This window comes from Gymnoscopelus microlampas, assembly GCF_963454915.1.
Source record: "Gymnoscopelus microlampas genome assembly, chromosome: 2".
NCBI classification, from domain to species: domain Eukaryota; kingdom Metazoa; phylum Chordata; class Actinopteri; order Myctophiformes; family Myctophidae; genus Gymnoscopelus; species Gymnoscopelus microlampas.
This window is the reverse complement of record NC_139939.1, coordinates 60,591,878-60,617,232: the sequence shown is the minus strand read 5'-3', so window position 1 is coordinate 60,617,232 and position 25,355 is coordinate 60,591,878. Positions and strand designations below refer to the sequence as shown.

Here is a 25,355-nt window from a genome sequence, read left to right as displayed (position 1 = left end):
TCCCTCTCTCTCTGTCTGTATGTCTGTCTGTCCGAACCCCCCCTCTCTCCCCCATCTATCTATCTATCTCTCTCCCCCTCCCTCCCCCTTTCCCTCTCTCTCCCCCTTTCCCTCTCTCTCTCTCTCTCTCTCTCTCTCTCTCTCTCTCTCTCTCTCTCTCTCTCTCTCTCTACTCTCTCTACTCTCTCTCTCTCTGTCTGTATGTCTGTCTGTCCGAACCCCCCCTCTCTCTCCCCCATCTATCTATCTATCTATCTATCTATCTATCTATCTATCTATCTATCTATCTATCTATCTCTCTCCCCCCTCCCTCCCCCTTTCCCTCTCTCTCCCCCTTTCCCTCTCTCTCTCTCTCTCTCTCTCTCTCTCTCTCTCTCTCTCTCTCTCTCTCTCTCTCTCTCCCTCTCTTCCCTCTTTCCCTCTCTTTCCCTCTCTCTCTCTCTCTCTCTCTCTCTCTCCCTCTCTTTCCCTCTTTCCCTCTCTCCCTCTCTCTCTCTCTCTCTCTCTCTCTCTCTCTCTCTCTCTCTCTCTCTCTCTCTCTCTCTCTCTACTCTCTCTCTCTCTCTCTCTACTCTCTCTCTCTCTACTCTCTCTACTCTCTCTCTCTCTACTCTCTCTACTCTCTCTCTCTCTACTCTCTCTACTCTCTCTACTCTCTCTCTCTCTACTCTCTCTCTCTCTCTACTCTCTCTACTCTCTCTACTCTCTCTCTCTTTCCTCTCTCTCTCTCTCTCTTTCCTCTCTCTCTCTACTCTCTCTACTCTCTCTCTCTCTACTCTCTCTACTCTCTCTCTCTTTCCTCTCTCTCTCTCTCTCTCTCTCTCTCTCTCTCTCTCTCTCTCTCTCTTTCCTCTCTCTCTCTCTACTCTCTCTCTCTACTCTCTCTCTCTACTCTCTACTCTCTCTCTCTTTCTCTCAGAAAGCAGGGGGCAGGGTGTTCACGGGGGTCCGTGGTTGGGTCAGCTTCTGGGGGTCCAGGGTCTCGGTGAAGGGCGGAGCCTGGTAGGGGTTGGTGGTCACGATGGTGGCGTTGCCGTTGGCGACGGGGTAGGGCGTGGCCCGGGCGCCGGGGGCGGGGTCGAGGTGTTGCCACGTGAACATGGCCATGTTGGCGCCGGAGAGGAAGCGCCGCGCAGCGCTGAACGTCAACACAGCCTGTTAGTAACACACACACACACACACACACACACACACACACACACACACACACACACACACACACACAACACACACACACACACACACACACACACACACACTCACACACACACACGCACACGCACACGCACACGCACACACACGCACGCACGCACACGCACACGCACACGCACACGCATGCACGCATGCACGCACGCGCACTCACGCACACGCGCACGCGCACGCGCACGCACACACACACACACACACACACACACACACACACACACACACACACACACACACACACATATTAATTAGTAGAATTAATAGCATATAGCATCATTAGCTTGTTAGTTAGTAATCTTTCAAGTCAGACAACTATTCTACAATCTTCAAAAGCTACATAGAGTAGGGGTCTTCAACAGGAGGTCCGGGGCCCCCAGGGGTCCCAGACCTCAGTGGCGTCAGTTCAGCAAAAGCTAAGGTATGGCAAAGTTATGGTGCGCGGACAAAATTGTTTTTGGGGGGTCAAACCCCCCAAAACCCCCGAAATGCATTGAAAACTATGCATTACACCTTTAACACAATACAAACACAATGGTCTTACACCTGCATTAAGCTACTATTCATGTTTTGTCATACCTTGCCATACCCAATTGACGTTTGCCAAAAATAGCAGATCTACAAGCTCGGCTATTTTCGGCAAAGAGGTTTGGCGAAGAGGGGAAAAAGAGCAGACCAAGTCTATGAAGCTATGTACTGTATGAAATATGAAAACATTTAATCTGCAACACAATTCTATACAATATGGATAGTGGTGGGGTCCCTGCTTCATCTGTCTCTCAGCTAAGGGGTCCTTGGGCTGAGATAACTTGAAGACACCCTGACATAGAGTCTGGAGCTATGGCCTCCTGAAAGTAGCCTGGTAAACCCTCCCTCCGGAAATCTCATTTCCATTTGATTTCAGGAGTGAGTCTGGCCTGAACCGCCTTTCTGCAATATTGAATGTGGGCTGGAGTTGGGCGGGAGTAATACCGTTGACTGACAACCCCTTCAACCAATGATCGTTTTTCCCCTTCAGCCAATCAGCAGTTCATTTTGACGACCTCCAGACTATGTGACGCAACGGGACTTTTGGGACGGTCATGCCCAAAATAGGTTGCCTTATTGGGATACATGTGTATTGCGGCTGTTTAAAGGGCCGCGAGGAGCTAAACATGGGAGAGAGACACCTATATGACGCGCATGCACAAGAATTCAGGTCCACTCCAATCCTTGCGTTTTTGATCATTTATTCTCCACAAGACAGCGTTAAGTACAACAGTTCCCAGTAAACTATTAACTAAACGTGGAAATCACTGTGTTGAGATTATGATACATTACTTTGTTGCGGTCAACAGAAATTATCAGCTCCACACGCTCACCCCCTCTCTATCCAGATTCCCAAACTCCTATGCCCAGGTAAACGCCATGTTTCATTATTAGCGTGGCAGCGCCCCAGCTCCTGTGATCACGCCCACCACCACCAACCGTGCAGCGCCCAACCTGTGGCTCAAGTGTGTAATAACAATGTAATTAATAATAAAACACTAGACTAGGCAAAAAGTCACATACGGCTCCTACATTCCGGCCCCTAATTAAGGGAACACATTAATTATACAATCAATAATACATGTACTGTAGGAGACAGCAAGAAAAACCTCCAAACCGACGTCGTCCTTCTTCTTTAGGCAAAAAAATAAAAATCAGCCTAATAAAAGTGATGTTGTCCATCACTCAGTGAGTCAAGTTGGGGAAAAATCAAAGTCATTGTTTGTGTATGAAATGTAAATGTAATCTGTGTGAAATGTCAAAGGTCAGCTGTAGTCCTCATGGATCTTCTGCTTCCTGTAGAAGGCAAACCTTGCTGATAGGCCTGTCCAGATAGCTGGTCTTTGTCTTGATCCGCACACGACGAACAAGTCCTCTTCTATCTGGTGTGGTTTGCACGATCCTTCCAGTGAGCCATGAGTTGCGTGGTGCTGAGTCATCAACTATGAGAACAATATCTCCAGGAATGAAGTTGCGCTTGACTCCTGACCACTTCTGGCGTTCCTGAAGTAGAGGTAAGTATTCCTTGATCCATCTTTTCCAGAACAGGTCGGATATATACTGTACTTGTTTCCATCTGCGTCGAGCATACACATCCTCCTTTTGAAAGCATCCTGGTGGCAAAGATGGCTTGGTTTTAAGCAGCAACAGATGGTTAGGAGTTAGTGCCTCCAAGTCATTTGGATCTGTTGATGCTCTGGTAATGGGTCGGCTGTTGATGACAGATTCCACTTCGCAAAGAACTGTGTGAAGGCCCTCTTCATCAAGGTTCTGTACTTTCAGGGTGGAATTCAGTACCTTCCTCACAGATCTTATCAGTCTTTCCCAGACTCCTCCATGATGTGATCCAGTAGGTGGATTGAAAGTCCACTTAATTCCTTTCTGAAGTAGGGTGTCATTGATTCGAGCCAGATTCCAACCTTCCATTGCTTCTCTCAGTTCTCGCTCAGCTCCGACAAAGTTGGTTCCATTATCTGAGCGCAATTCCAACACTTGTCCTCGTCTTGAAATGAAGCGTCGAAGTGCATTAATGAAGGAATCCGTATCCAATGACGGTGCCACTTCGATGTGAATGGCTCTTATCGCCAAGCATGTGAAGAGAACTCCATATTTCTTCACCATACTCCTTCCTCGCTTCACTTCGAAAGGTCCGAAATAATCAACTCCAACATGAGAGAATGGAGGGTAATCTGGAGAAACTCTGTCCTGAGGCAAATCTGCCATCTGCTGGTTCGCTGGAGTTGCGTGCAGACGCCTACAGACAATGCACTTGGACAGAACCTTCCTTATAGCCACACTAGCACCTGGGATCCAATATCTTTGGCGCAGGCTAGATAGCATGTGGTTACGACCTCCATGTCCCACATCTTGGTGTACTTGCTGCAGAATGATGTCAGAAATATGAAGATCCTTTGCCAAGATGGCTGGATGTTTACTTTCTTCAGGCATAGCCGATCTACTTAGTCGTCCTCCAACTCTCAGAATGCCATCTTCGAGTATTGGGTTCAGTTTGTAGATATGACTAGTTCTTTTCACATTCTCTCCCTTTTGCAGACAGTTGAACTCATCAGGAAACCTCCTTCTCTGACAGAAGCGGACGATTTCCATCTCTGCCCGTTTGAGTTCATCCACTGAAAGAGAACGAATGACAGCCTGTTTTTTGATAATCTGCAACTCCTTTTTCATCTCTCTTCTCTGTTGTTCCTTATCCAAGCCAGACTGAGCAAGAGTCCCACTCAATTGCTTCCTCTTCTGACTGAGACACAGTAGCAAGTTCTTAAACTTGAGAATCCACCCGACAACCTTCTTCAGATGTTTCCAAGAAGAGAAGTGGTTGATCAAGCGGGCTACTGCATCAATTTCCTCTTCAGCCTGTATTGCGTTCACCAAGAGACTCATCTTGACCTCAGGGTCATCTGGGGAGATCTTGAAAGAGTCATCTGGGTTAACAGGCCATTCCTCTTCAGACCCAGTTAAGAACCGAGGTCCAGAAATCCACGTGTCATCCTTCAGGAGTGTTTCCACCTTGACTCCCCTGGAAGCCATGTCAGCAGGATTGCTTGCGGTGTTAACATACCTCCACTGAGATGGATTTGACACACTGAGTATCTTTGAGACCCTGTTGGCTACGAAGGTCTGAAACCTTGAGGTCTCGTTCCTGATATACTTCAGTACTGAAGTACTATCGGTCCAAAAGATTGAATCTTCAAGTTGCATTTTCAGCTCCTTCCTCCACAATTTGTCCATTCGGCCTGCCACCATGGCAGCCGTCAGCTCCATACGAGGGATGGTAATAGCTTTCAATGGGGCAACTCGAGCTTTTCCCATTATGAAGGCACAATGTATTTCTCCGTGGATGTTGTGCAATAACAGGTAGGTCACTGTTCCATACCCACTTTCACTTGCATCTGCAAAGTGGTGCAAACGTGCAGAAGTTACTTCTCCAAAATCCTCTGGTTTCAGGCATCTGGGAACCTTAAAACCTTCAAGCTGACAGAGCTCCTTCAGCCAACTTGTCCAGTCTTCTGCAGTTGTGGATGGTATGGCATCATCCCAACCAAGTTCCTTTCTGCACAGATCTTGAAGGATGATTTTGGCTGATAGCACCACAGGTGCCAAGAATCCTAAGGGGTCATAGATCGAACTGACTGTGGAGAGGATCCCTCTTCTGGTGGCTGGCTTGTCACTGAGCATGAGCTTGAACATAAATGCATCAGATTGAACACACCACTGCACACCCAATGCTCTTTCAACAGGCAGTGTGTCATTATCCAAGTCCAGATCCTTGACCTCTTTCGCTCTCTCATTTGATGGTATGGCAGCCAGCACGCCACGTCGGTTGCTTATCCACTTCGTGAGCTTGAAACCCCCTTTAGCACAAAGTGCACGTAGATCTTGGTACAGTGTGATTGCCTCCTCTTCAGATGTTACTGACACCAAGCAATCATCTACGTAAAAATTGTCAAGGACAGTCTCAGTAACTCTGGTTGCAAACTGATCCATACTGTCCTCTGCACATTTCCTCAGGGCAAAACATGCACAACTTGGCGAGGATGTGGCGCCGAACAGATGTGCAACCATTCTGTACTCCACCAGGTTCTTCCCATGGTCCCCATCCGGCCACCAGAGAAACCGCAGTAGATCTGAATCCTCAGATGTTACCTTGACCTGATGGTACATGGCCTCAATGTCTGCCATGAGTACCACAGGCTCCTTCCTAAATCTAGTCATCACTCCGATGAGTGTGCCGGTAAGGTCTGGGCCCTGTAGAAGCTGCGCATTCAACGATGTTCCCTGAAACGTGGCTGCACAGTCGAATACGACCCTGATCTTTTTCTTCTTCGGGTGGTATACACCGTGGTGTGGTATATACCATACCCTACCATCACTGCGTTCCAGATCCTCAGCAGGCACCTTCTCTGCATAGCCTTTGGAGATGATGTCATTCATGAAAGCAGTGTAGTCTGCATGAAATGAAACATTTTTGTGAAACCTCCTTTTGAGGCTCAGAGTACGCTGTTCTGCTACTCTCCTGTTGTTTGGCATGTTCACATCTCTTTTCCTCAAAGGCAAGCCCATAGTGTAATGGCCATCAATCAACTGGGCAGACTTTGTGACATACTCCATGAACTGACCATCTTCTCTTGACAACCCCATCTGCTCATCATCTTGACTGGATTCAGGGAAATCCACTTTCAACTGCTGCTTCCACAGATCATCAAGGCTTGCAACAGAGATCCTATTAACTGTGACATCTGGTTGTCCGCAAGCAGTGTCATTCCTTGTGTCTCCTCTGAGAGGTCCATTTACTGTCCAGCCCAGCATAGTTTTGACTGCGTACGGGCCACCATCTGCACTTCGCACAACTTGCCAGGGTTCCAGTGCCTTGGGTACGTTGGTTCCAATCAGCAGGTCAATACCGGACTCAATTTCAGTGATTTTCACGTGTTTCAGGTGTGGCCATCTTTGTAGGTCTTTCTGTCTTGGAACGTTGCCTCTATGAACTGGCATAGTTTCCTGCGAGTAGATGTTAGGTAGGTCACATGAACACTCGCTGTCCAATCCAGACACTTCCAAACCTGTCACAACATAGCTTCCAATGATTTTCTCCTGGCCCATTGTCCTAAGGAGAATGTTTGTTCTTCTTCCCCTGAGATTCAGCTTGCTCATCAGTCTTTCCGTGCAAAATGTTGCTGAGCTCCCAGGATCCAGGAAGGCGTATGTAATCAATGTCTCTTGTCCCTTCTTAGACTTAACTTGAACAGGTACAATGGCCAGTGTGCAGTCCTGCTCACCGGCCCCTGTAAGACCACTCGACTGAATGGAAATCAGAGCACTGCCCACTGTGGTCTCAGAGTCTCCTGTGGCTTGTGTTGACTTTGTTTCTCTCTCTTTTGAGTACACATGAAGGATGCTAGAGTGCTTCCGACTGCATACCTTGCATGACAGGCGCTTACTGCAGTCTCTGCTCATGTGTCCAATACACATGCATCCAAAACACACACCATGTTCTTTTAAGAAACCAATTTTCTCACTGTGCATTTTCTTTTCCAATTGAAAGCACAGATCCAAAGCGTGTCTACCTCCACAAAACAGGCAGAGCGTATGGCTTCTCTCCTTCACCTTTGTTCCAGATTCATTTTCTTTTCCATTGTTGCAATGGTGGTGGCAAAACTACTCCCCTTTGCCCTTGGACGAGGTTGGATTTTGGATTTCCACACATCCTTTCTCACTGTGACTGATGGAGCATCCTGTATGTCTCCAAAAAGCGGATCACTTACAATCTTCACTTCTCTTTCGATGAAGATAACCATGTCGGTGAATGTAGGTCTTTGACCTCTTCTTTCCTGTAAATCACAGGCCTTAGTTCTCCATTTGTCCCTCTGTCTGTAGGGCAATTTCCTTATGATGGCTAGCATGTTGGTAGGTGTATTTAACTCATACAGGTAATCTACCTCCTCCATGGCGTTGCAACATCCTCTTAGGAAAAGACTGTATGCCTGTAAAGCTTTTACATCTTCTGATTTTATTGTTGGCCATGAAAGCGCTTTTTCCATGTAGGCGGAGGTGATTTTCTGTGCATTTCCAAAATGCTCCAATAGCAAAGCCTTAGCCTTGGCATATCCTCTATCGTGAGCCATGTGCTGACAGCTTCTGACAAGATCCCTAGGCTGCCCCCTGGTGTACTGTTCGAGAAAATATAGGCAGTCTTTAGGGTTGTCAGTTCTCTCTTCAATGCTGTGCTCAAAAGCCCTTATGAATGAAAGATATTCCAAACAGTCACCATCAAAAACCTCAATGTCTTTTTTAGGCAGGAATGAAAGAGACTGCTGCTGAACAAGCAAAGATGTTATTTGATTTTGTTGTTCCAATACCGTTATTATTTGACTCTGTTCATTGCTGCTAGTTGTGGGCTGGCTCCTTGATGTGGCTGGTTGGATGCTCTGTATTGGTGGGTGATTGATTTGTATTGTTGGTTGGTTGGTTTGCTGCTGAGCTCCATTTCCCAGTTTAGATCTGGCGCCCAAGCTATATGGGTTGGGCTGTCCACCTGCCAGCTGCTTTGTATCAGGCACAAAAGATTTTGCATCAGCACTGAGTTTTTCAGGTTTCCTTTGTCCTCTTTCCACATAGGAATTCATGCCATTGGATGTCGTACTTGCACGAGATCCTCCAGAGCTTCTCAGAGCATTCACTTTAGCCCTGGATGCTGCTATCTCCACTTCAAGTTCAAGTTGCTCCTTTTTCTTCTTAATGACTTGCTCTTGCTCCTCCAATGCATGTTTTTCCTTCAAAAGCTGCTGTCTTGCAATCAGAGCTGCAATATCAGCCTCCTCAGCTCTAATGCGTGCTGATGAAGTTTTTGAGACATTGGACTTAGCAGCACTTGGCCTGCCAGACCCCCTGCTTCCAACATTAGATATACTGTCATGTGGACTGATTTCATCCTGTGCAAAGGTTCCAACATTTTGTCCAGAGTGCAATGACACATAAGTCTGATTTTCGTGCTGTTCAGACATCACATTTGTGGACACATCATGTACAGTGGCAGGATTAGGCATTTTTAACCCAGTTTCAGAAAGCCATCGTTTTGTATCCTCAATAAAGCCATTGTTGCATTTGAGCACATTTTCAAACCATTCATTTTGCTTTTCATGTTCCTCCTCAGGAAAAACAGGAATCAGGGTTTGGTGTAACAGAGTGATTTCATGAACCATTTTCATTAAAGTATCAAGTTGAAATCGCACTTGTGTGGCATTTTCATCCCCTTGCATGAGATCTTTCACTGTATTTGTCACATGTTTCATCTTGTGAACCATTATTTTCCGTTCCTTTTGTATGGTTTCAATTTTGTTTGCCAACGCCTTTGCAGTGAGTTTGATGTCCCTTTTTGGTTGCTCAACTTGCAGCACATCCATTTTTGAACCAATTGACTTTGAAATGTTTGCATCCATTTTCCAACAGCACTCGGCGGCGCACAATGAAACACCAATCCAACGGAGGGAGCAAGCAATAAATAAATAAATAAATATCGCAGTGCGTTTGTCAATATACGTCACTCCACACAGAACAATAAAACAACCAACTGTCCGTGTATCAAACCAATCCACTTCATCAATAAAACAACACCCGAAGCAGCTAAAACAACACACAAGCAAACAACACGTCCCCAATGGACAAGCGGCAGTAACTTGTTCAAAAACAAAGCAAACTGTGCCTCAACACAGCAGCTTACTGTCAAGGTCAAAGTCAAGTTACTACAATCAATAGGCCTACCGCTTCTGTTGCGCTGTTGCCGCTTTAGCCGACAGGCTGTTTTTATGAATGAACGTGGCGTCCTCCGTGCCTCCAAACAGCGGAGATCATGTCCGTTTTTATGAATGAAAGTAGCGTTCCTCCTCTGTCCAATACAGTGGAGATCGTGTCCTTTTTTGTGAATGAGAGTGGCGTTCCTCTTCTGTCCAATACAGCGGAGAACGTGGCTCGCGTTACAAACAAAGTTCATTCACGGTCCAAAGCGTTCCAACGCGATCCTAGGAATCCACGATTTAATGTCCTTTTCCCACGGATCCACACTTCTTTGGAATACTTTCTGTTGACTAATATTGCGGCTGTTTAAAGGGCCGCGAGGAGCTAAACATGGGAGAGAGACACCTATATGACGCGCATGCACAAGAATTCAGGTCCACTCCAATCCTTGCGTTTTTGATCATTTATTCTCCACAAGACAGCGTTAAGTACAACAGTTCCCAGTAAACTATTAACTAAACGTGGAAATCACTGTGTTGAGATTATGATACATTACTTTGTTGCGGTCAACAGAAATTATCAGCTCCACACGCTCACCCCCTCTCTATCCAGATTCCCAAACTCCTATGCCCAGGTAAACGCCATGTTTCATTATTAGCGTGGCAGCGCCCCAGCTCCTGTGATCACGCCCACCACCACCAACCGTGCAGCGCCCAACCTGTGGCTCAAGTGTGTAATAACAATGTAATTAATAATAAAACACTAGACTAGGCAAAAAGTCACATACGGCTCCTACAATGTGTGTCACTCCCCGCCCCTGCCGGCTCTCTAAATTTATATTTTTAAATAGACTCTGTCATGATTAATTGACCACATATATGAAGTTAAACAACTAAATTCTATCCAAACGATATCTTAATAGTAAATTCCGTGCCTCAAAAAAGAAGTTTGAGACCGTTTTAAAAACGAAAATAAGAACTGACGGCACTCGCAGAAACAACAATGGCTGCCGTTCTTCTTTTGTCGGCCCCAGTCAGGCTGCACTCGGCTTCATTCGGGCTCACTCGAACTCGCCACCTGATTGGCCAACTGTCGCTGTCAATCACAGAACGATGTGCGACGACGCTGATAGGCTCGTCAGTTCGGCGTATAGAGCGAATATTGCAGAAAGGCGGGTCAGGCCAGACTCATTTCTGAAATCAAATGGAAATGAGATTTCCGGAGGGAGGGTTTACCAGGCTATCCTGAAAGCAGTCCACAGGGAGTTAATCGTTAAAGCATGAGCTCAGTTCGGGGCTCTCCCCAGGCTGGCAGAGGGAGAGTAGCGCCCAGGATTACAAGCTTAGGCAATTGGCACTGGGTGAAAAAATGGGTTACAAAAATTGTGGGGAAAAAAACGTAAAAATAAATAAATAAAGGAAGTTAATCGTTCGTTATTTGAATTTTCATTCATGGAACCTATTGTTCTACTGTACACTAATATGATGTACAGTAGCAATTATGACAGTTTGTGACTGAAAAGACCAAACGCAAGTGAAAATGGTGTGAGTCAACAATTTGGACACACACACACACACACACACAGACACACACACACACACACACACACAGACACACACACACACACACACACACACACACACACACACACACACACACAGACACACACACACACACACACACACACACACACACACACACACACACACACACACACACACACACACACACACACACACACACACACACACGGCAGGAGAATAGCTTTTATTTTGAGGGAACAAGAACAACAGATAACCAACCACTTTCCAGTAAAACCACTGACTGCTGATGTATGACTTGTGCTTGATTGACTGATTGATTGATTGATTAAAACTAATACAAATTCAAGGATATGCCATGAATTATAAGAGCTGAAACTAAAAGTTTGCTTTGCACGAGTATCTTTCTCTTCTTCGACGGTGGCTGAGCTGAGGCATTGTTGCGTGCAGATAGGATACTGACAGCAGCCCCACTGAAGCCAACATGTTGTGTGTTGTTACCAAGGGGCAAGTCTTAGATATTAACGAATAGGCCGACAAAATGGCCAGAGTGGCGCTGTTTTACCCTGCGCCGACCTGCGGTGTCAGAAATAATTTATTTTAACGCAAGTGAATGGGTTTTTTGACAAACTTTAGACTAGATTTTCTTACTGTAATAAAATTGTCATAAATTCTATATGCTTCCAGTCGCTAGTTTAAAGTCTCCTTTCAATCATCAGGATATGCGTTTTGCTAAATTATGGTCCTATTTATTTTAAAATTGACGATAAAGTAGGCTATTCTCTAGGAGGGGCGGGATGATTTGATTGACAAGCTACACAACCAATAGCATTCATTCCCCGCCCCCCGCTCTTGATTGACAAGCTACCCAACCAATAATGGTCTGGTCTCATTCTGACGCGATATTGAAAGATGGCGGACCTACAGTCGTGGAACAATCGGCTTCATTTTCGGTCTGTAGAAAGCAGCGGAGTGGCTTTGTCCATCTCATTTATACAGTCCATGGTTGTTAACAACACAACACACATCTATAGGCTACAGTGTAGCCTATAGATGTGAGGTGTGAGGAATCTGACGATACATTTTCACACTCACTTGTAAACCTGTTATGCAAAGTAGCCATTTGGGTACTTGGCCCGTGAATCTACGGGGGGGGGGGGGGGGGGCACGTTCTAGCATAAACGTGCGTGCACTGTACCGTGCACTGTACCGTGCACTGTACCGTGCACTGTACCGTGCACTACCGTGCCGTACCTTGCGCGTGAAAAGAATACTAGCCACACGCCGTCCTACCCCGCGTGGCCTCCATGACACCGCTGCCAGGAAGTATACCCTCTTCTTCCACATTTGAGCACCACATCTTGGTGCTCAAATGTGGAAGACTGGAGCACCAAGAAGAGCATTAAGGTTTAGAACGGTAGACGCACTCACGCGATGCTCCGAAATAAACTGCAGGTGGTGCGGACAAAACTATTTCAGTTTGTGTGTGTGTGTGTGTGTGTGTGTGTGTGTGTGTGTGTGTGTGTGTGTGTGTGTGTGTGTGTGTGTGTGTGTGTGTGTGTGTGTGTGTGTGTGTGTGTGTGTGTGTGTGTGTGTGTGTGTGTGTGTGTGTGTGTTAGGTCAGGGCCAGAGACTCTTGCCTAGAGGGCACTCTAGGTAAGAGTCTCTGTTTGTCCTCCAGGAAACCAATGTTCTTTAAGCTGTTGAGTGTCAGAAGACACAGATAGGCCTGAAACACACGCACACGGGCACACACACACACACACACACACACACACACACACACACACACACACACACACACACACACACACACACACACACACACACACACACACACAAATCAATACATACACAAGAAAACAATATTCAACAATCAATAAAAACACACTAACAAAAAAGACAGACAGACAGACAGACAGACAGACAGACAGACAGACACCCAGACAGACAGACAGACAGACAGACAGACAGACAGACAGACAGACAGACAGGTACCCAGGTCAGGATGTTGAAGAAGCAGAAGGCGATGGTTGCCCGGGCAGCGTCTGAGCCCTGGGCCAATGGCAGCTCTTCTGGAGACGTCGCCTGCCACTGATTGGCCAGAAAGCAGAAGCCAACGAACCACAGGAAGCTGGCCGAGGCTGGAGGCGGGGCATGAGGAGGGGAGAGGAGGGGAGGGGAGGGGCGAGAAGGTCATGTGATCACAACAGTGGTTCTCAAAGTGCTGTCTGTGTGTGTGTGTGTGTGTGTGTGTGTGTGTGTGTGTGTGTGTGTGTGTGTGTGTGTGTGTGAGTGTGCGTGTGCGTGTGTGTGTGTGTGTGTGTGCAAATCTTTGAATATCATTTTTTTTTTTCAAGCGAACATTTGTAACTGTCAAATGTAAACAAATTTTGAATTTTCAAAAATGTGCGTTTTTTTGGGCGGATTTTGTTAGTTTTTTTCCGGTGTTTTGGTTACTTTATTTCGGTGTTAGGCTTAGGTTTAGGGTTAGGTTATTTAATTCTTATTTTTGCCTGATTTTACCGATTTATTATCACCAAAAAAGACATTATTAAGATTATTTTTGTTATTATTTTATTTTGTATTTTTTCAAAAAGTGGGGGGCAAGAAATCACGGATCTGTGAGAGTGAGGGTGTGGCGTCGTACGCACAGTGAATGGCCGTGACACCAGTGGTGGAAAAAGTACTCAAATTCTTTACTTAAGTAAAAGTAGCAATACTGCACTACAAAACTACTCCGTTACAAGTAAAAGTCCAGAATTCAAAATTTACTTGAGTAAAAGTACAAAAGTATTGGCATCAAAATGTACTGAAAGTACCAAAAGTAAAAGTACTAAGATATTTGAAAATAGCAGATCTACAAGCTCACAACGCGTCGCATCGCGACGCGTTGTGAGCTTGTAGATCTGCTATTTTCAAATAGCCGAGGTATAGAATAGGGCAAAAGTAGTTAATGTATGTTTTACAATGCAATAATTCAAATCTGAAAAGTAACTAGTAACTAAAGTTTTCAAATAATTGTAGTGGAGTAAAAGTACAATATTTGCCTCCGAGATGTAGTGGAGTAGAAGTAAAAGTATTGGAAATTGGAAATACTCAAGTAAAGTACAAATACCTCAAAATTGTGCTCAAGTACAGTAGTCAAGTAAATGTACTTAGTTACTTTCCACCACTGCGTGACGCCCCTGTGGATAATGAACATGCATAATATGCGGATTTGGGGGTGACGACGACAAACCCATATCCGCGCGTCTCCGGTGCGCTGCGTACCAGAGAAGACCAGGTCCACCATGACGGCTCGTTTCCTGTCCCTCACGCTGCTGATGGAGGGGAAGTAGGCGTCCAGAACCAGGAAGAACATGCTGCCCAGGAAGCTGAGCACGCCCACCGTCACGCCGTAGTTACAGGCGTCCGCGTTGTTGTTGAACACGCACAGCAGCCGCTCGCTGCCGATGTTGATGTAGCCCTCGTTGACGATGCAGCCAAACACCACGATGGAGAACACCTGTAAACACAATAATACTGTTACAACCAAACACCACGATGGAGAACACCTGTTAACAACAATAATACGGTTACAACCAAACACCACGATGGAGAACACCTGTAAACAACAATAATACTGTTACAACCAAACACCACGATGGAGAACACCTGTACACAACAATAATACTGTTACAACCAAACACCACGATGGAGAACACCTGTAAACACAATAATACTGTTACGACCAAACACCACGATGGAGAACACCTGTAAACACAATAATACTGTTACAACCAAACACCACGATGGAGAACACCTGTTAACAACAATAATACGGTTACAACCAAACACCACGATGGAGAACACCTGTAAACAACAATAATACTGTTACAACCAAACACCACGATGGAGAACACTTGTAAACAACAATAATACTGTTACAACCAAACACCACGATGGAAAACACCTGTAAACAACAATAATACTGTTACAACCAAACACCACGATGGAAAACACCTGTACACAACAATAATACTGTTACAACCAAACACCACGATGGAGAACACCTGTACACAACAATAATACTGTTACAACCAAACACCACGATGGAGAACACCTGTACACAACAATAATACTGTTACAACCAAACACCACGATGGAGAACACCTGTACACAACAATAATACTGTTACAACCAAACACCACGATGGAGAACACCTGTACACAACAATAATACTGTTACAACCAAACACCACGATGGAGAACACCTGTACACAACAATAATACTGTTACGACCAAACACCACGATGGAGAACACCTGTAAACACAATAATACTGTTACGACCAAACACCACGATGGAGAACACCTGTAAACAACAATAATACTGTTACAACCAAACACCACGATGGAGAACACCTGTAAACACAATAATACTGTTACAACCAAACACCACGATGGAGAACACCTGTTAACAACAATAATACTGTTACAACCAAACACCACGATGGAGAACACCTGTAAACAACAATAATACTGTTACAACCAAACACCACGATGGAGAACACCTGTAAACACAATAATACTGTTACAACCAAACACCACGATGGAAAACACCTGTACACAACAATAATACTGTTACAACCAAACACCACGATGGAGAACACCTGTAAACACAATAATACTGTTACAACCAAACACCACGATGGAAAACACCTGTACAAAACAATAATACTGTTACAACCAAACACCACGATGGAAAACACCTGTTAACAACAATAATACTGTTATACAACCAAACACGACGATGGAGAACACCTGTTAACAACAATAATACTGTTACAACCAAACACCACGATGGAGAACACCTGTAAACACAATAATACTGTTACAACCAAACACCACGATGGAAAACACCTGTAAACTAGAGGTCTTCACGGGTCAAATATAAATACCCGAACCCAAATGGACCCGTGATTTTTTTACCCGGAACCGAATGGACCCGGGCCATTGTTAGAAATTGAGATCCTGACCCGAACAGCACCGAGAGCTGTCGGGAACCGACCCGTATAGAACCGTGACATACATGAACCGAACCCGTACATAACCCGAGCCTCCGAAAAACCCGAACGCAAAATTGTTTGCCAACGTCATTAGTACAAGTTGTCCAGCGTTAAATAAGATTTGTTTCATACTTTCTTACCTATAAATGTATAGCCTCCATGATTATGATGTATAATCCCAGTCAATGCTCATTGGACAGCTATACAAAAATAAATCCACGTTCTATATGTTTGTAATCCTTCTTCATTGCCAACTATAATCCACTTTAATTTCTAATGTTAAACCACATTTAATGTTGTTTAACATTATAATTGGCTTTGGAGTTTCCATTGTGCTTTGAGTAACAACATGTTGATATTAACTCGATTATTTTACAATTTTCAACCATTAACCAAAGCCTTACGTTAATCGACAATATTTGATATAACTGGTGTATATAAATGAGTGGGTAAAATATGTCCACGGATGCGTCGGTGATGTCATCCCCGACGAATCCTTGCTAAAGTTGCTATCTTTAAAACAACTTCGAACATGGCGTAGCGTCCGTCGCTACTTCCTTGTTGCATAGTGACATCACTGTGGAATCCTTGGTATCTTTGTCCTAGCTTTTCAACGTGTGTGTTGCTCAGCGCCGTTAATATGCGCTGTAGTCTTTGCTCGTGGTAGTGAAACACTAAACAGGATTATTATCTCATGTCAACATTCAAGTACAACTATCAGAAGATGTAACTCAGGTAAAGTAATGCGCCACTAAAGTTCTAAAGTTTTCCACCCCTGTCCAAATTGTTCCTAATACAGACAGAGCCTTCGGTCAAGAAAGACGATCATCAAGGCTAATACAGACATAAATATGTTTTAATCATCCTATCCTTGTTAATATATCACCATTTAGGTCAATGATATAACATTATGTAGTGATATGATAATATAAATAGCAGCCAGTCATTGACTGCGTCACTGCCAGTCTGTCTTCTGAGCGACCGACCTCCCTCCCTCCACTCGGGTATTAATGGAACCGTGCATTTCACAGTCTGAGCCCCGAGAAACCCGCTCGCCGGGTCAACTCGGGTATTAGTGGAACCGTCCATTTCACAGTCGGAGAACCGAGACCCGAGAAGGGCTGTACCGGCTCCGACCCGGACCCGGAGTCACATCTTGTGAATGGACCCGTGACCGAGCCGGGTACGGGTCGGAACCCGGGTATTTCGGGTTACATGCCTAACCCGACGAGCTCTACTGTAAACACAATAATACTGTTACAACCAAACACCACTATGGAAAACACCTGTAAACAGCAATAATCAATAATCAGGGCTAAAAGATCTTGCAGTGTGAAACTGGCATTAGTTGACTGCTCCTTCTTTCCCAGTACACCACATCTTCTTGCCAAAACTAGCCGATCTACAACTGTAGATACAGTTATGTTCAAGAGAATGTTTCCCCCGGGGATAGAGAAGCATGTGGTTAAGAAAGATAGTATGTTTATATTACTGGTGATAGATTGTACAATATGAGTATATTTAGAGATAGTTTATTCATTTCACTTTATGCAGACAGTCCCAAGTGCAAATTGGACTCTAAATGTATTTCTATTTTATCTATCTATTTCATCTATTTATGTTGTTATTGTTATTTTTGTTAAACGTTTACTTTTATCTCTATTTCTAGATCTTAGTTGTATGTCTGTCTCTCTACTGTATTCTGACCTGATTCTGTCCTGATTTACTGCAGTGCTGCTCTGTCTGTCTGTCTGTCTGTCTGTCTGTCTGTCTGTCTGTCTGTCTGTCTGTCTGTCTGCCTGCCTGCCTGCCTGCCTGCCTGCCTGCCTGTCTGTCTGTCTGTCTGTCTGTCTGTCTGTCTGTCTGTCTGCCTGCCTGCCTGCCTGCCTGCCTGCCTGCCTGCCTGCCTGCCTGCCTGTCTGCCTGCCTGCCTGTCTGTCTGTCTGTCTGTCTGTCTGTCTGCCTGCCTGCCTGCCTGTCTGTCTGCCTGTCTGTCTGTCTGTCTGTCTGTCTGCCTGCCTGCCTGTCTGCCTGCCTGTCTGTCTGTCTGTCTGCCTGCCTGCCTGCCTGCCTGTCTGCCTGCCTGCCTGTCTGTCTGTCTGCCTGTCTGCCTGTCTGTCTGTCTGTCTGTCTGCCTACTCCTCCCAAGTAACAGAATCATCACCTCCCTTCTACTCCTAAAAACAGCTCCGTCCCACTAATGAGTCCCCTGGAACACATGCCGGGTTGAAAGGTTCCACAGAGCGTGGTCTGATAGAGGGCCTCACACACGTGCAACGCTTTATATGGTCTCTGTCATGTAGAAACCTTGTATGTACAAAACTATCACTTTACACAAAAAGAACACAAAAGAAAACGAACCATGTGTTCCAATGGATCCAATGTCGTTATGATTTACTCACAAGCCTCTATTTAAAGGATGACTTCACCGCTTTTCAACCTATCCTCATATAATTGGTCCTCACTAATACTCATGATAAAATGGTACAATTTTTTTCTACTCAGTCTGTGTCTCATAGGAGGGCTGTGGACAGTCCAGAAACCTGTCTACCAGTGACATCATCGTTAGGCATGATTTTTTTTTTCCAACAAGATTTCACATTTTTTATTTAGATTTTTATTAACACGAGAACAATGGCTTCTTTTATTGCATTGCAACTTTCCAGGAATAGAAAGCCTGCAGTTTCTATTAGCTTGGATTCCCCATTGATGATGTCACTGGTAGACGGGACTCTGAACTGTCCACAGCCCTCCTATGAGACACAGACCGAGTAGAAAAAATGTTTACCATTTTATCATGAGTATTTGTGAGGACCAATTATATGAAGATAGTTTGAAAAGCGGTGAAGTCGTCCTTTAATACTTTTGATTGGTTCAATGTGTATAAAGTCCAGGGAAACGCTTTAAAAAGACAAAACAAAACAACGATCACAAAATAGCAGATCTACAAGCTCATAGCTGGTGGATCAGCTATTTTTGCTTCTTTTGTTTGACACTGCAGAATTATGAACAGGTTATTAATGTATGAGTTTAATCCATTAAGACCGGGAACGCATCTCTGTGTCATTTTAAGATTTATTTGGCTATTCAAAAAATAGCAGATCTACGCTATGTGAGCTTGTAGATCTGCTATTTTTGAAAAATCGTGAAAATGTGTGCAAATCTTTGAATATATACATTTTTAAAGTGAACATTTGTACCTCAAATCTTTGCTTCTGTTCGCTTTTAAAAATAATGTATTCAAAGATTTGCACACATTTTCACGATTCTCCAAGAATAGCAGATCTACAAGCTCATAGCGCGGCGAGCTTGTAGATCTGCTATTTTTTGAATAGCCAAATAAATGTAAAAATGACACAGATGGTTAAACATGGACATAGGAGGTTTTCTGCAGGTGTTTCAGTGATGAAGACATTCTGTGCGTCCAGGTGTGACATGTTTGCATGCGCACACTACCCAGAATGCCTTGCTGCTGAGCACTTTGACATGTAGATGTTTATTATGTGACACCTGGACGAGAAACTCATTAACACACGCACACACACACACGCACGCGCACACACACACACACACACACACACACACACACACACACACACACACACACACACACACACACACACACACACACACACACACACACACACACACACACACACACTCTCTCTCACACACACACACACACACACACACACGCACACACGCACGCACGCACGCACGCACGCACGCAAACACACAGACACACACACTGTTTGTATTACTATACGTGTGACATGAGGACATAAACACTTTAGAACAGTAACGTTTGTCCATTTTAACACAAACTATAATGGGGAACGGGTATAAATCAGTCAGAAGTCCAACACCCTCATAATCATCATAACCTGCATCTTTTCTTCATGAAAAGCTTAACTTTAAAAGTCAATTTAAATCATAAAACAATAATTTCTCTTGTTGTGATGATCAAGAAAATCAATTCTCTCTCCCCCTCTCTCTCTCTCCCTCTCTCTCTCTCTCTCTCTCGTTCATTAATAAAAGTCCACATGATGCGCGTGAGCATTTCTATTTCCACAATCGACGTGATGACGCACGCACGCACCCACGCACACACACAGAGTGCTATGCGTGTGTGTGTGTGTGTGTGTGTGTGTGTGTGTGTGTGTGTGTGTGTGTGTGTGTGTTCTATTCATTAGGTGCTTAAACAGAACATAATGCTGTATCTACTGTCCTCTGTATCAGATACAGACACACAGTAGAGCCTACAGACATCATCTTCATTTATATCAGTGGTTTGTTTGCAACTATTTTCACATTTGAGCCACAGAATCACCGTGTGATGACATTTAGAGTAGACTCAGACCCAAAACACTGAATATGTTTGTTATCGTTGGATAAGATTTTGTCCACAATTCCATCCATGTTGTATTAATGTTGTACCATTAGAGATAACAGGCTAAGGTTGAGAATTATTCTATACATTCTCTAATTGTGTAGAATTCTTGTAAATGTATTAATGCTGATGTTTAACAATAACTATTTAGCTAAAGAATTGAGAGCATAAAATGAAACCTGAAAATAAGGGTCCATTTGGTTACCAACTCTCCAGCATTTAGCTGCGGACCACCTGGACCCCCCCTCAAGGACCACTGGTGGTTCCCGGACCACTGATGTATTACATAGCGCGACGGCGCGTCGCTTTGCTGATAAAATATAGGCCGCGACGCTCACGCTGTTTATGAGCCATAAAATAGATATATATAGACTTTATATGATATGAATAATGAATCTATATGGCCCTGTACCTATACTATAATTATACACATTAAAATACATTTAAAACAATGACATAATAATAATATATAACAAACAATAATATAATATATAATAATAATAATAATAATATGAATAATATTCTCTCACCCAGGCCAGCAGTCTCAGCACGGTAATATAATATAATATAATAATAATATTAATAATAGTCTATAATTCAGTGTAAGTCTCACCCAGGCCAGCAGTCTCAGCACGGTTCTCGGGTGGGTAAAAAATGCCACCGGGTCGAACGGCGTGTTGCTGCCGGAGCGAGAGGCTCCAAACACCGCTGACCCGTTCATCATCACCCGCTGTCTGTCTGGAGGGATGGATGGGTGGTCCTCTCCTCTAACCCGCCGGGATGGAGGGATGGGTGGGCCGATGGGATGGGGTGGGTGGACCCGGTCCGGTCCGGTCCGGCTCTAGAGATAGATAATAATAGCCTAGATGTGTGTTTATAGGCTAAATTAAATATGAATAAATGTAAAGGCTAATAAAGGCTGCAGACAGACACACGCAGAGAGAGCCTTGTTGTTCAGGTGTGAAGATGATATCTGCTGCCTCTAGTGGTGGAAGAATATAGACACATTCTTTTTTTATTATTTAAAGGAGCACTTCACTCATTTTAACCACTTCATAACCATTATTTTATACGTTATTATACTATTAAAAAATTGCAGATCTACAAGCTCATAGCGTGGCACCGAGTGCCACGCTATGAGCTTGTAGATCTGCAAAAAAATGTTTGCAAATCTTTGAATAGCCATATATATATTTTTAAAGCGAACATTTTTTAACTCAAATCTTTGCTAAGGAGCACTTCAATTATCTTAACCACTTTAACCTCATATCCAGGGGCCAGTTGCACCACCTCACACTAAGTTCAAACTTAGCCTAGTTATAGCTTAAACACATTCAATCCGGGAAAGTATCTGTGTCATTTTAGATTTATTTGGCTATTCAAAAATAGCAGATATACAAGCTCATAGTGCGGCACCGAGTGCCGCACTATGAGCTTGTAGATCTGCTATTTTTTTGAAAAATTGCGAAAATTAGTGCAAATCTTTGAATATATATTTTAAAAATATATATATATTTAAAGATTTGCACACGTTTTCACATAAAAAAAACAATAAATAGCAGATCTACAAGCTCATAGCACGGCACTCGGTGCCGCGCTATGAGCTTGTATATTTGCTATTTTTGAATAGCCAAAGACATCTAAAAATGACACAGATACTTTCCCGGCTAAATGGGTTAAATAGCTTTTTTAAAAAGCCATTTAAGCTATAACTAGGCTAAATTTGAACTTAGTGTGAGGTGGTGCAACTGGCTCCTGGTCCAGAGAGTCAGTGAGTTCTCTCTAACGCTCTGCCAGGCGCTCTGCTCTGCTTATAGACAAGGAATTCCACTGTCCTGCGAGGGCTCCAACTGTAGTACAAAAAATAAACTAAATCACTTCGCTACTCACTGAAAAAAAGGTTGTTTTGTGTTGTTGAAAGTCTATTCTCGGAGGTGGGAAGCCTCTCAGCACCCCACCTTCTCTGTAAAATACACTTTTTGGGAAGAAAATAAAATATGTCCACCAGATGTTAAGTATTGTATTTGCTCCACTGCGCCCCCTATATATCTGGTCAGTATAAATTACCATTGACCAGATCTGTAGGAGGCGCAGTGGAGCAAATACAATAATTTACATAAGGCGGACATATTTTATTTTCTGCCCAAAAAGCATGGTGTAAAGTAACTGTACATTTACTCAAGTAACCTACTGTACTTAAGTACAATGTTGAGTTATTTGTACTTTACTTGAGTATTTCCAATTTCCAATACTTTTACTTCTACTCTACTACATCTCAGAGGCAAATATAGTACTTTTACTCCACTACAATTATTTGAAAACTTTATTTACTAGTTACTTTGTAGATTTTGATTATTAATACAAAACATCCATTAACCACATCAGCCCTATATACATTTAGGCCATTTGAAAATAGCCGATCTACAAGCTCACAATGCGTCTCATTGTGAGCTTGTAGATCTGCTATTTTCAAGAGAAAAACTATTTTTATGCAATGGAAAACTTGAAATGGGACAGTCTGCATAATGAGTACTTTTTACTTTTGGTACTTTAAGTACATTTTGATGCCAATACTTTTGTACTTTTACTCAAGTACATTTTGAATTCCGGACTTGTACTTGTAACAGAGTATTTCTAAATTGCAGAATTTGTACTTTTACATAAGTAAAAAATAAATGAGAATAGACTTTAAACAACACAAAACATGTGATGCGATTTTAACTCATTTTCCTGAGGACCCCCTGGAACCCCCTCTTAAGGACCCCTGCATGGCCTATTGGTCTAAATGGTCCTCACTAAGCTCATCAGATGACACTATGTCTGTCTGTAATCCAGAATAGACCTGTAGTTATAGTGGACACCTGAGTGAGAACGGGCACCATGACAAAAAAAGTCTATACATTCAAGGCCTAATATTTCTACAATTGCAACATATTGCTACAAACTCCGTGGATAGTAGGGGTGTGCCGATACACTAATTTCACGAAACGATACGATACGATATTGGGCTCACAACTTCGATACGATTTCGATACGCACTTTTTTTATTATGAAAATATATGGGGGAGTAAAAAAAGCAAATGCAAACAAATAATTGTGTTTTTGCATTATTCAGACATGCAAACTTGTAGCTTTTCAGCTACAATAGCCGTTTTGAATCCAAATAGGGCAATAGTGTGACACCTGACCCGAAGAAGAAAAAAAACATGTTGTCATCCTTTTCACCTCGGGGCTGTTTGCATGCCTGATTATTATTATGATTGTATAAAATAATATATATATATATATATATATTTTTTTTCTTTTCAAAACGATATTTTTTTTTTCCAAAACGATACATATCGTCACGAAAACGTATCGCGATATATCGCGGGACGATATATCGGCACACCCCTAGTGGATAGCTCATACTTTGGGGCATAAACAAGAAGTTGAAGGATAAAATGTAGGTCTGATAATGATGTACCATGCATGTTCACATCATGTATACTTTGCATTACTTAAGACCATTTTACAATCTGGACCTCCACCCACTGTGTGTGTCAGGATGCAGGTCAAGTGGGCACCTAAACCTTGTGGGCAAATCTGGCGACCTCAGAACAGTGGGCACCTGGTCGTATGTCTGGGCACCAACACCAACTGGAATACTTTATGAGGGAAGCCTTAAACATTAAAGTTCATCGTCCCTGTCGGCTGGAAACCTCATTATGTTCAAAACCATTATTTATTTAAATGATTATCTTTTGTAGTTAAAGGAAGGGTAAGTGATTTTTTTGGGGTTTTTTTTGTTAAAAAGATTAAAGTATTATAGTCTGATATAATCATTGCTACAGAGAGTTTGTTCGGTCACAGGGGTCTCTCCAGCTCTTTAATAAACACAATAAAGTACGTCATTAAGCGTCTTTAAAATAGACTGCTGACATGACACCAAATAATGCCATCATACAACCCATCACATAACCCACACACATCATATATGTTGTTAAAAAACATTCTATCATGAAACACAATAAGGTCCTGGACTTTAAGGCGTACACAGTGACACTATCAAACTGAAGCTGATGAATGAATGTGTTCTCTCTCCTGATTGGACTAAATTGGTGTCCCACCTGAAAATGTATATTTCCTGTTTAGTAAAGAGCTGGAGAGACATGGAGACCCCTGTTACTGAACCAACTATCAATGAATACTATCACAATATAGAGCTTTAACTTTTTAACAAAAAGATATGTTTTGTTTAAATCAAACACTATGACATGTTGCTGTCATACTGACTGATCCATGGGGGACGATATGATGATGTTGTTTGTTAAAGAAATATGATGACTCAGCGTTTTGTAATGAAATGCAGACTTCATTAGACATGATGCACCAATCAGCACAGTACAGAGAACACACACACATACACGCACGCACACGCACATACACGCACGCACACGCACACACGCAAACGCACACACACACACACACACACACACACACACACACACACACACACACACACACACACACACACACACACTCTCAGAGCCACTGTAGCCGACTATCATTGATAACAGTTCCAAATTCAAACCCCTGCATAATCTAATAATGTCTCTCTCTCTCAGAGTTCGTCCTTGGTGTTGTTCTTCATCTTTGCCTCTTCTTCTTTCATGGCTTCGATGTATTTCTTCCTCTCCTCCTCCTCCTGAAATAATCACAACATATAGGATTAGACAGACAGACAGACAGACAGACAGACAGACAGACAGACAGACAGACAGTTTACAATGTATAACTATAGGATCATAGAATACATAGAGACAGTGTAGTGTATCAGTAAACTAGAATCACAGGTAAACCAAGAACCTAGAATCAGTCTAAACTATGTCAACATAATAATCCGTACATTTGAAA

General features: G+C 43.3%; 1 protein-coding gene across 1 annotated transcript; it reads right to left on the bottom strand.

The window, feature by feature from the left end:
• Positions 1–915: 915 nt before the first annotated feature.
• On the bottom strand, positions 916–21,183 carry LOC311056156 (synaptogyrin-3-like; the record flags this gene model as incomplete). Its single annotated transcript, XM_084072578.1, has 4 exons — positions 916–1,155; positions 13,020–13,165; positions 14,295–14,529; positions 21,073–21,183. 4 exons carry the CDS (start codon positions 21,181–21,183, stop codon positions 916–918), a joined length of 732 nt encoding a protein of 243 aa, XP_083928704.1.
• Positions 21,184–25,355: the final 4,172 nt, after the last annotated feature.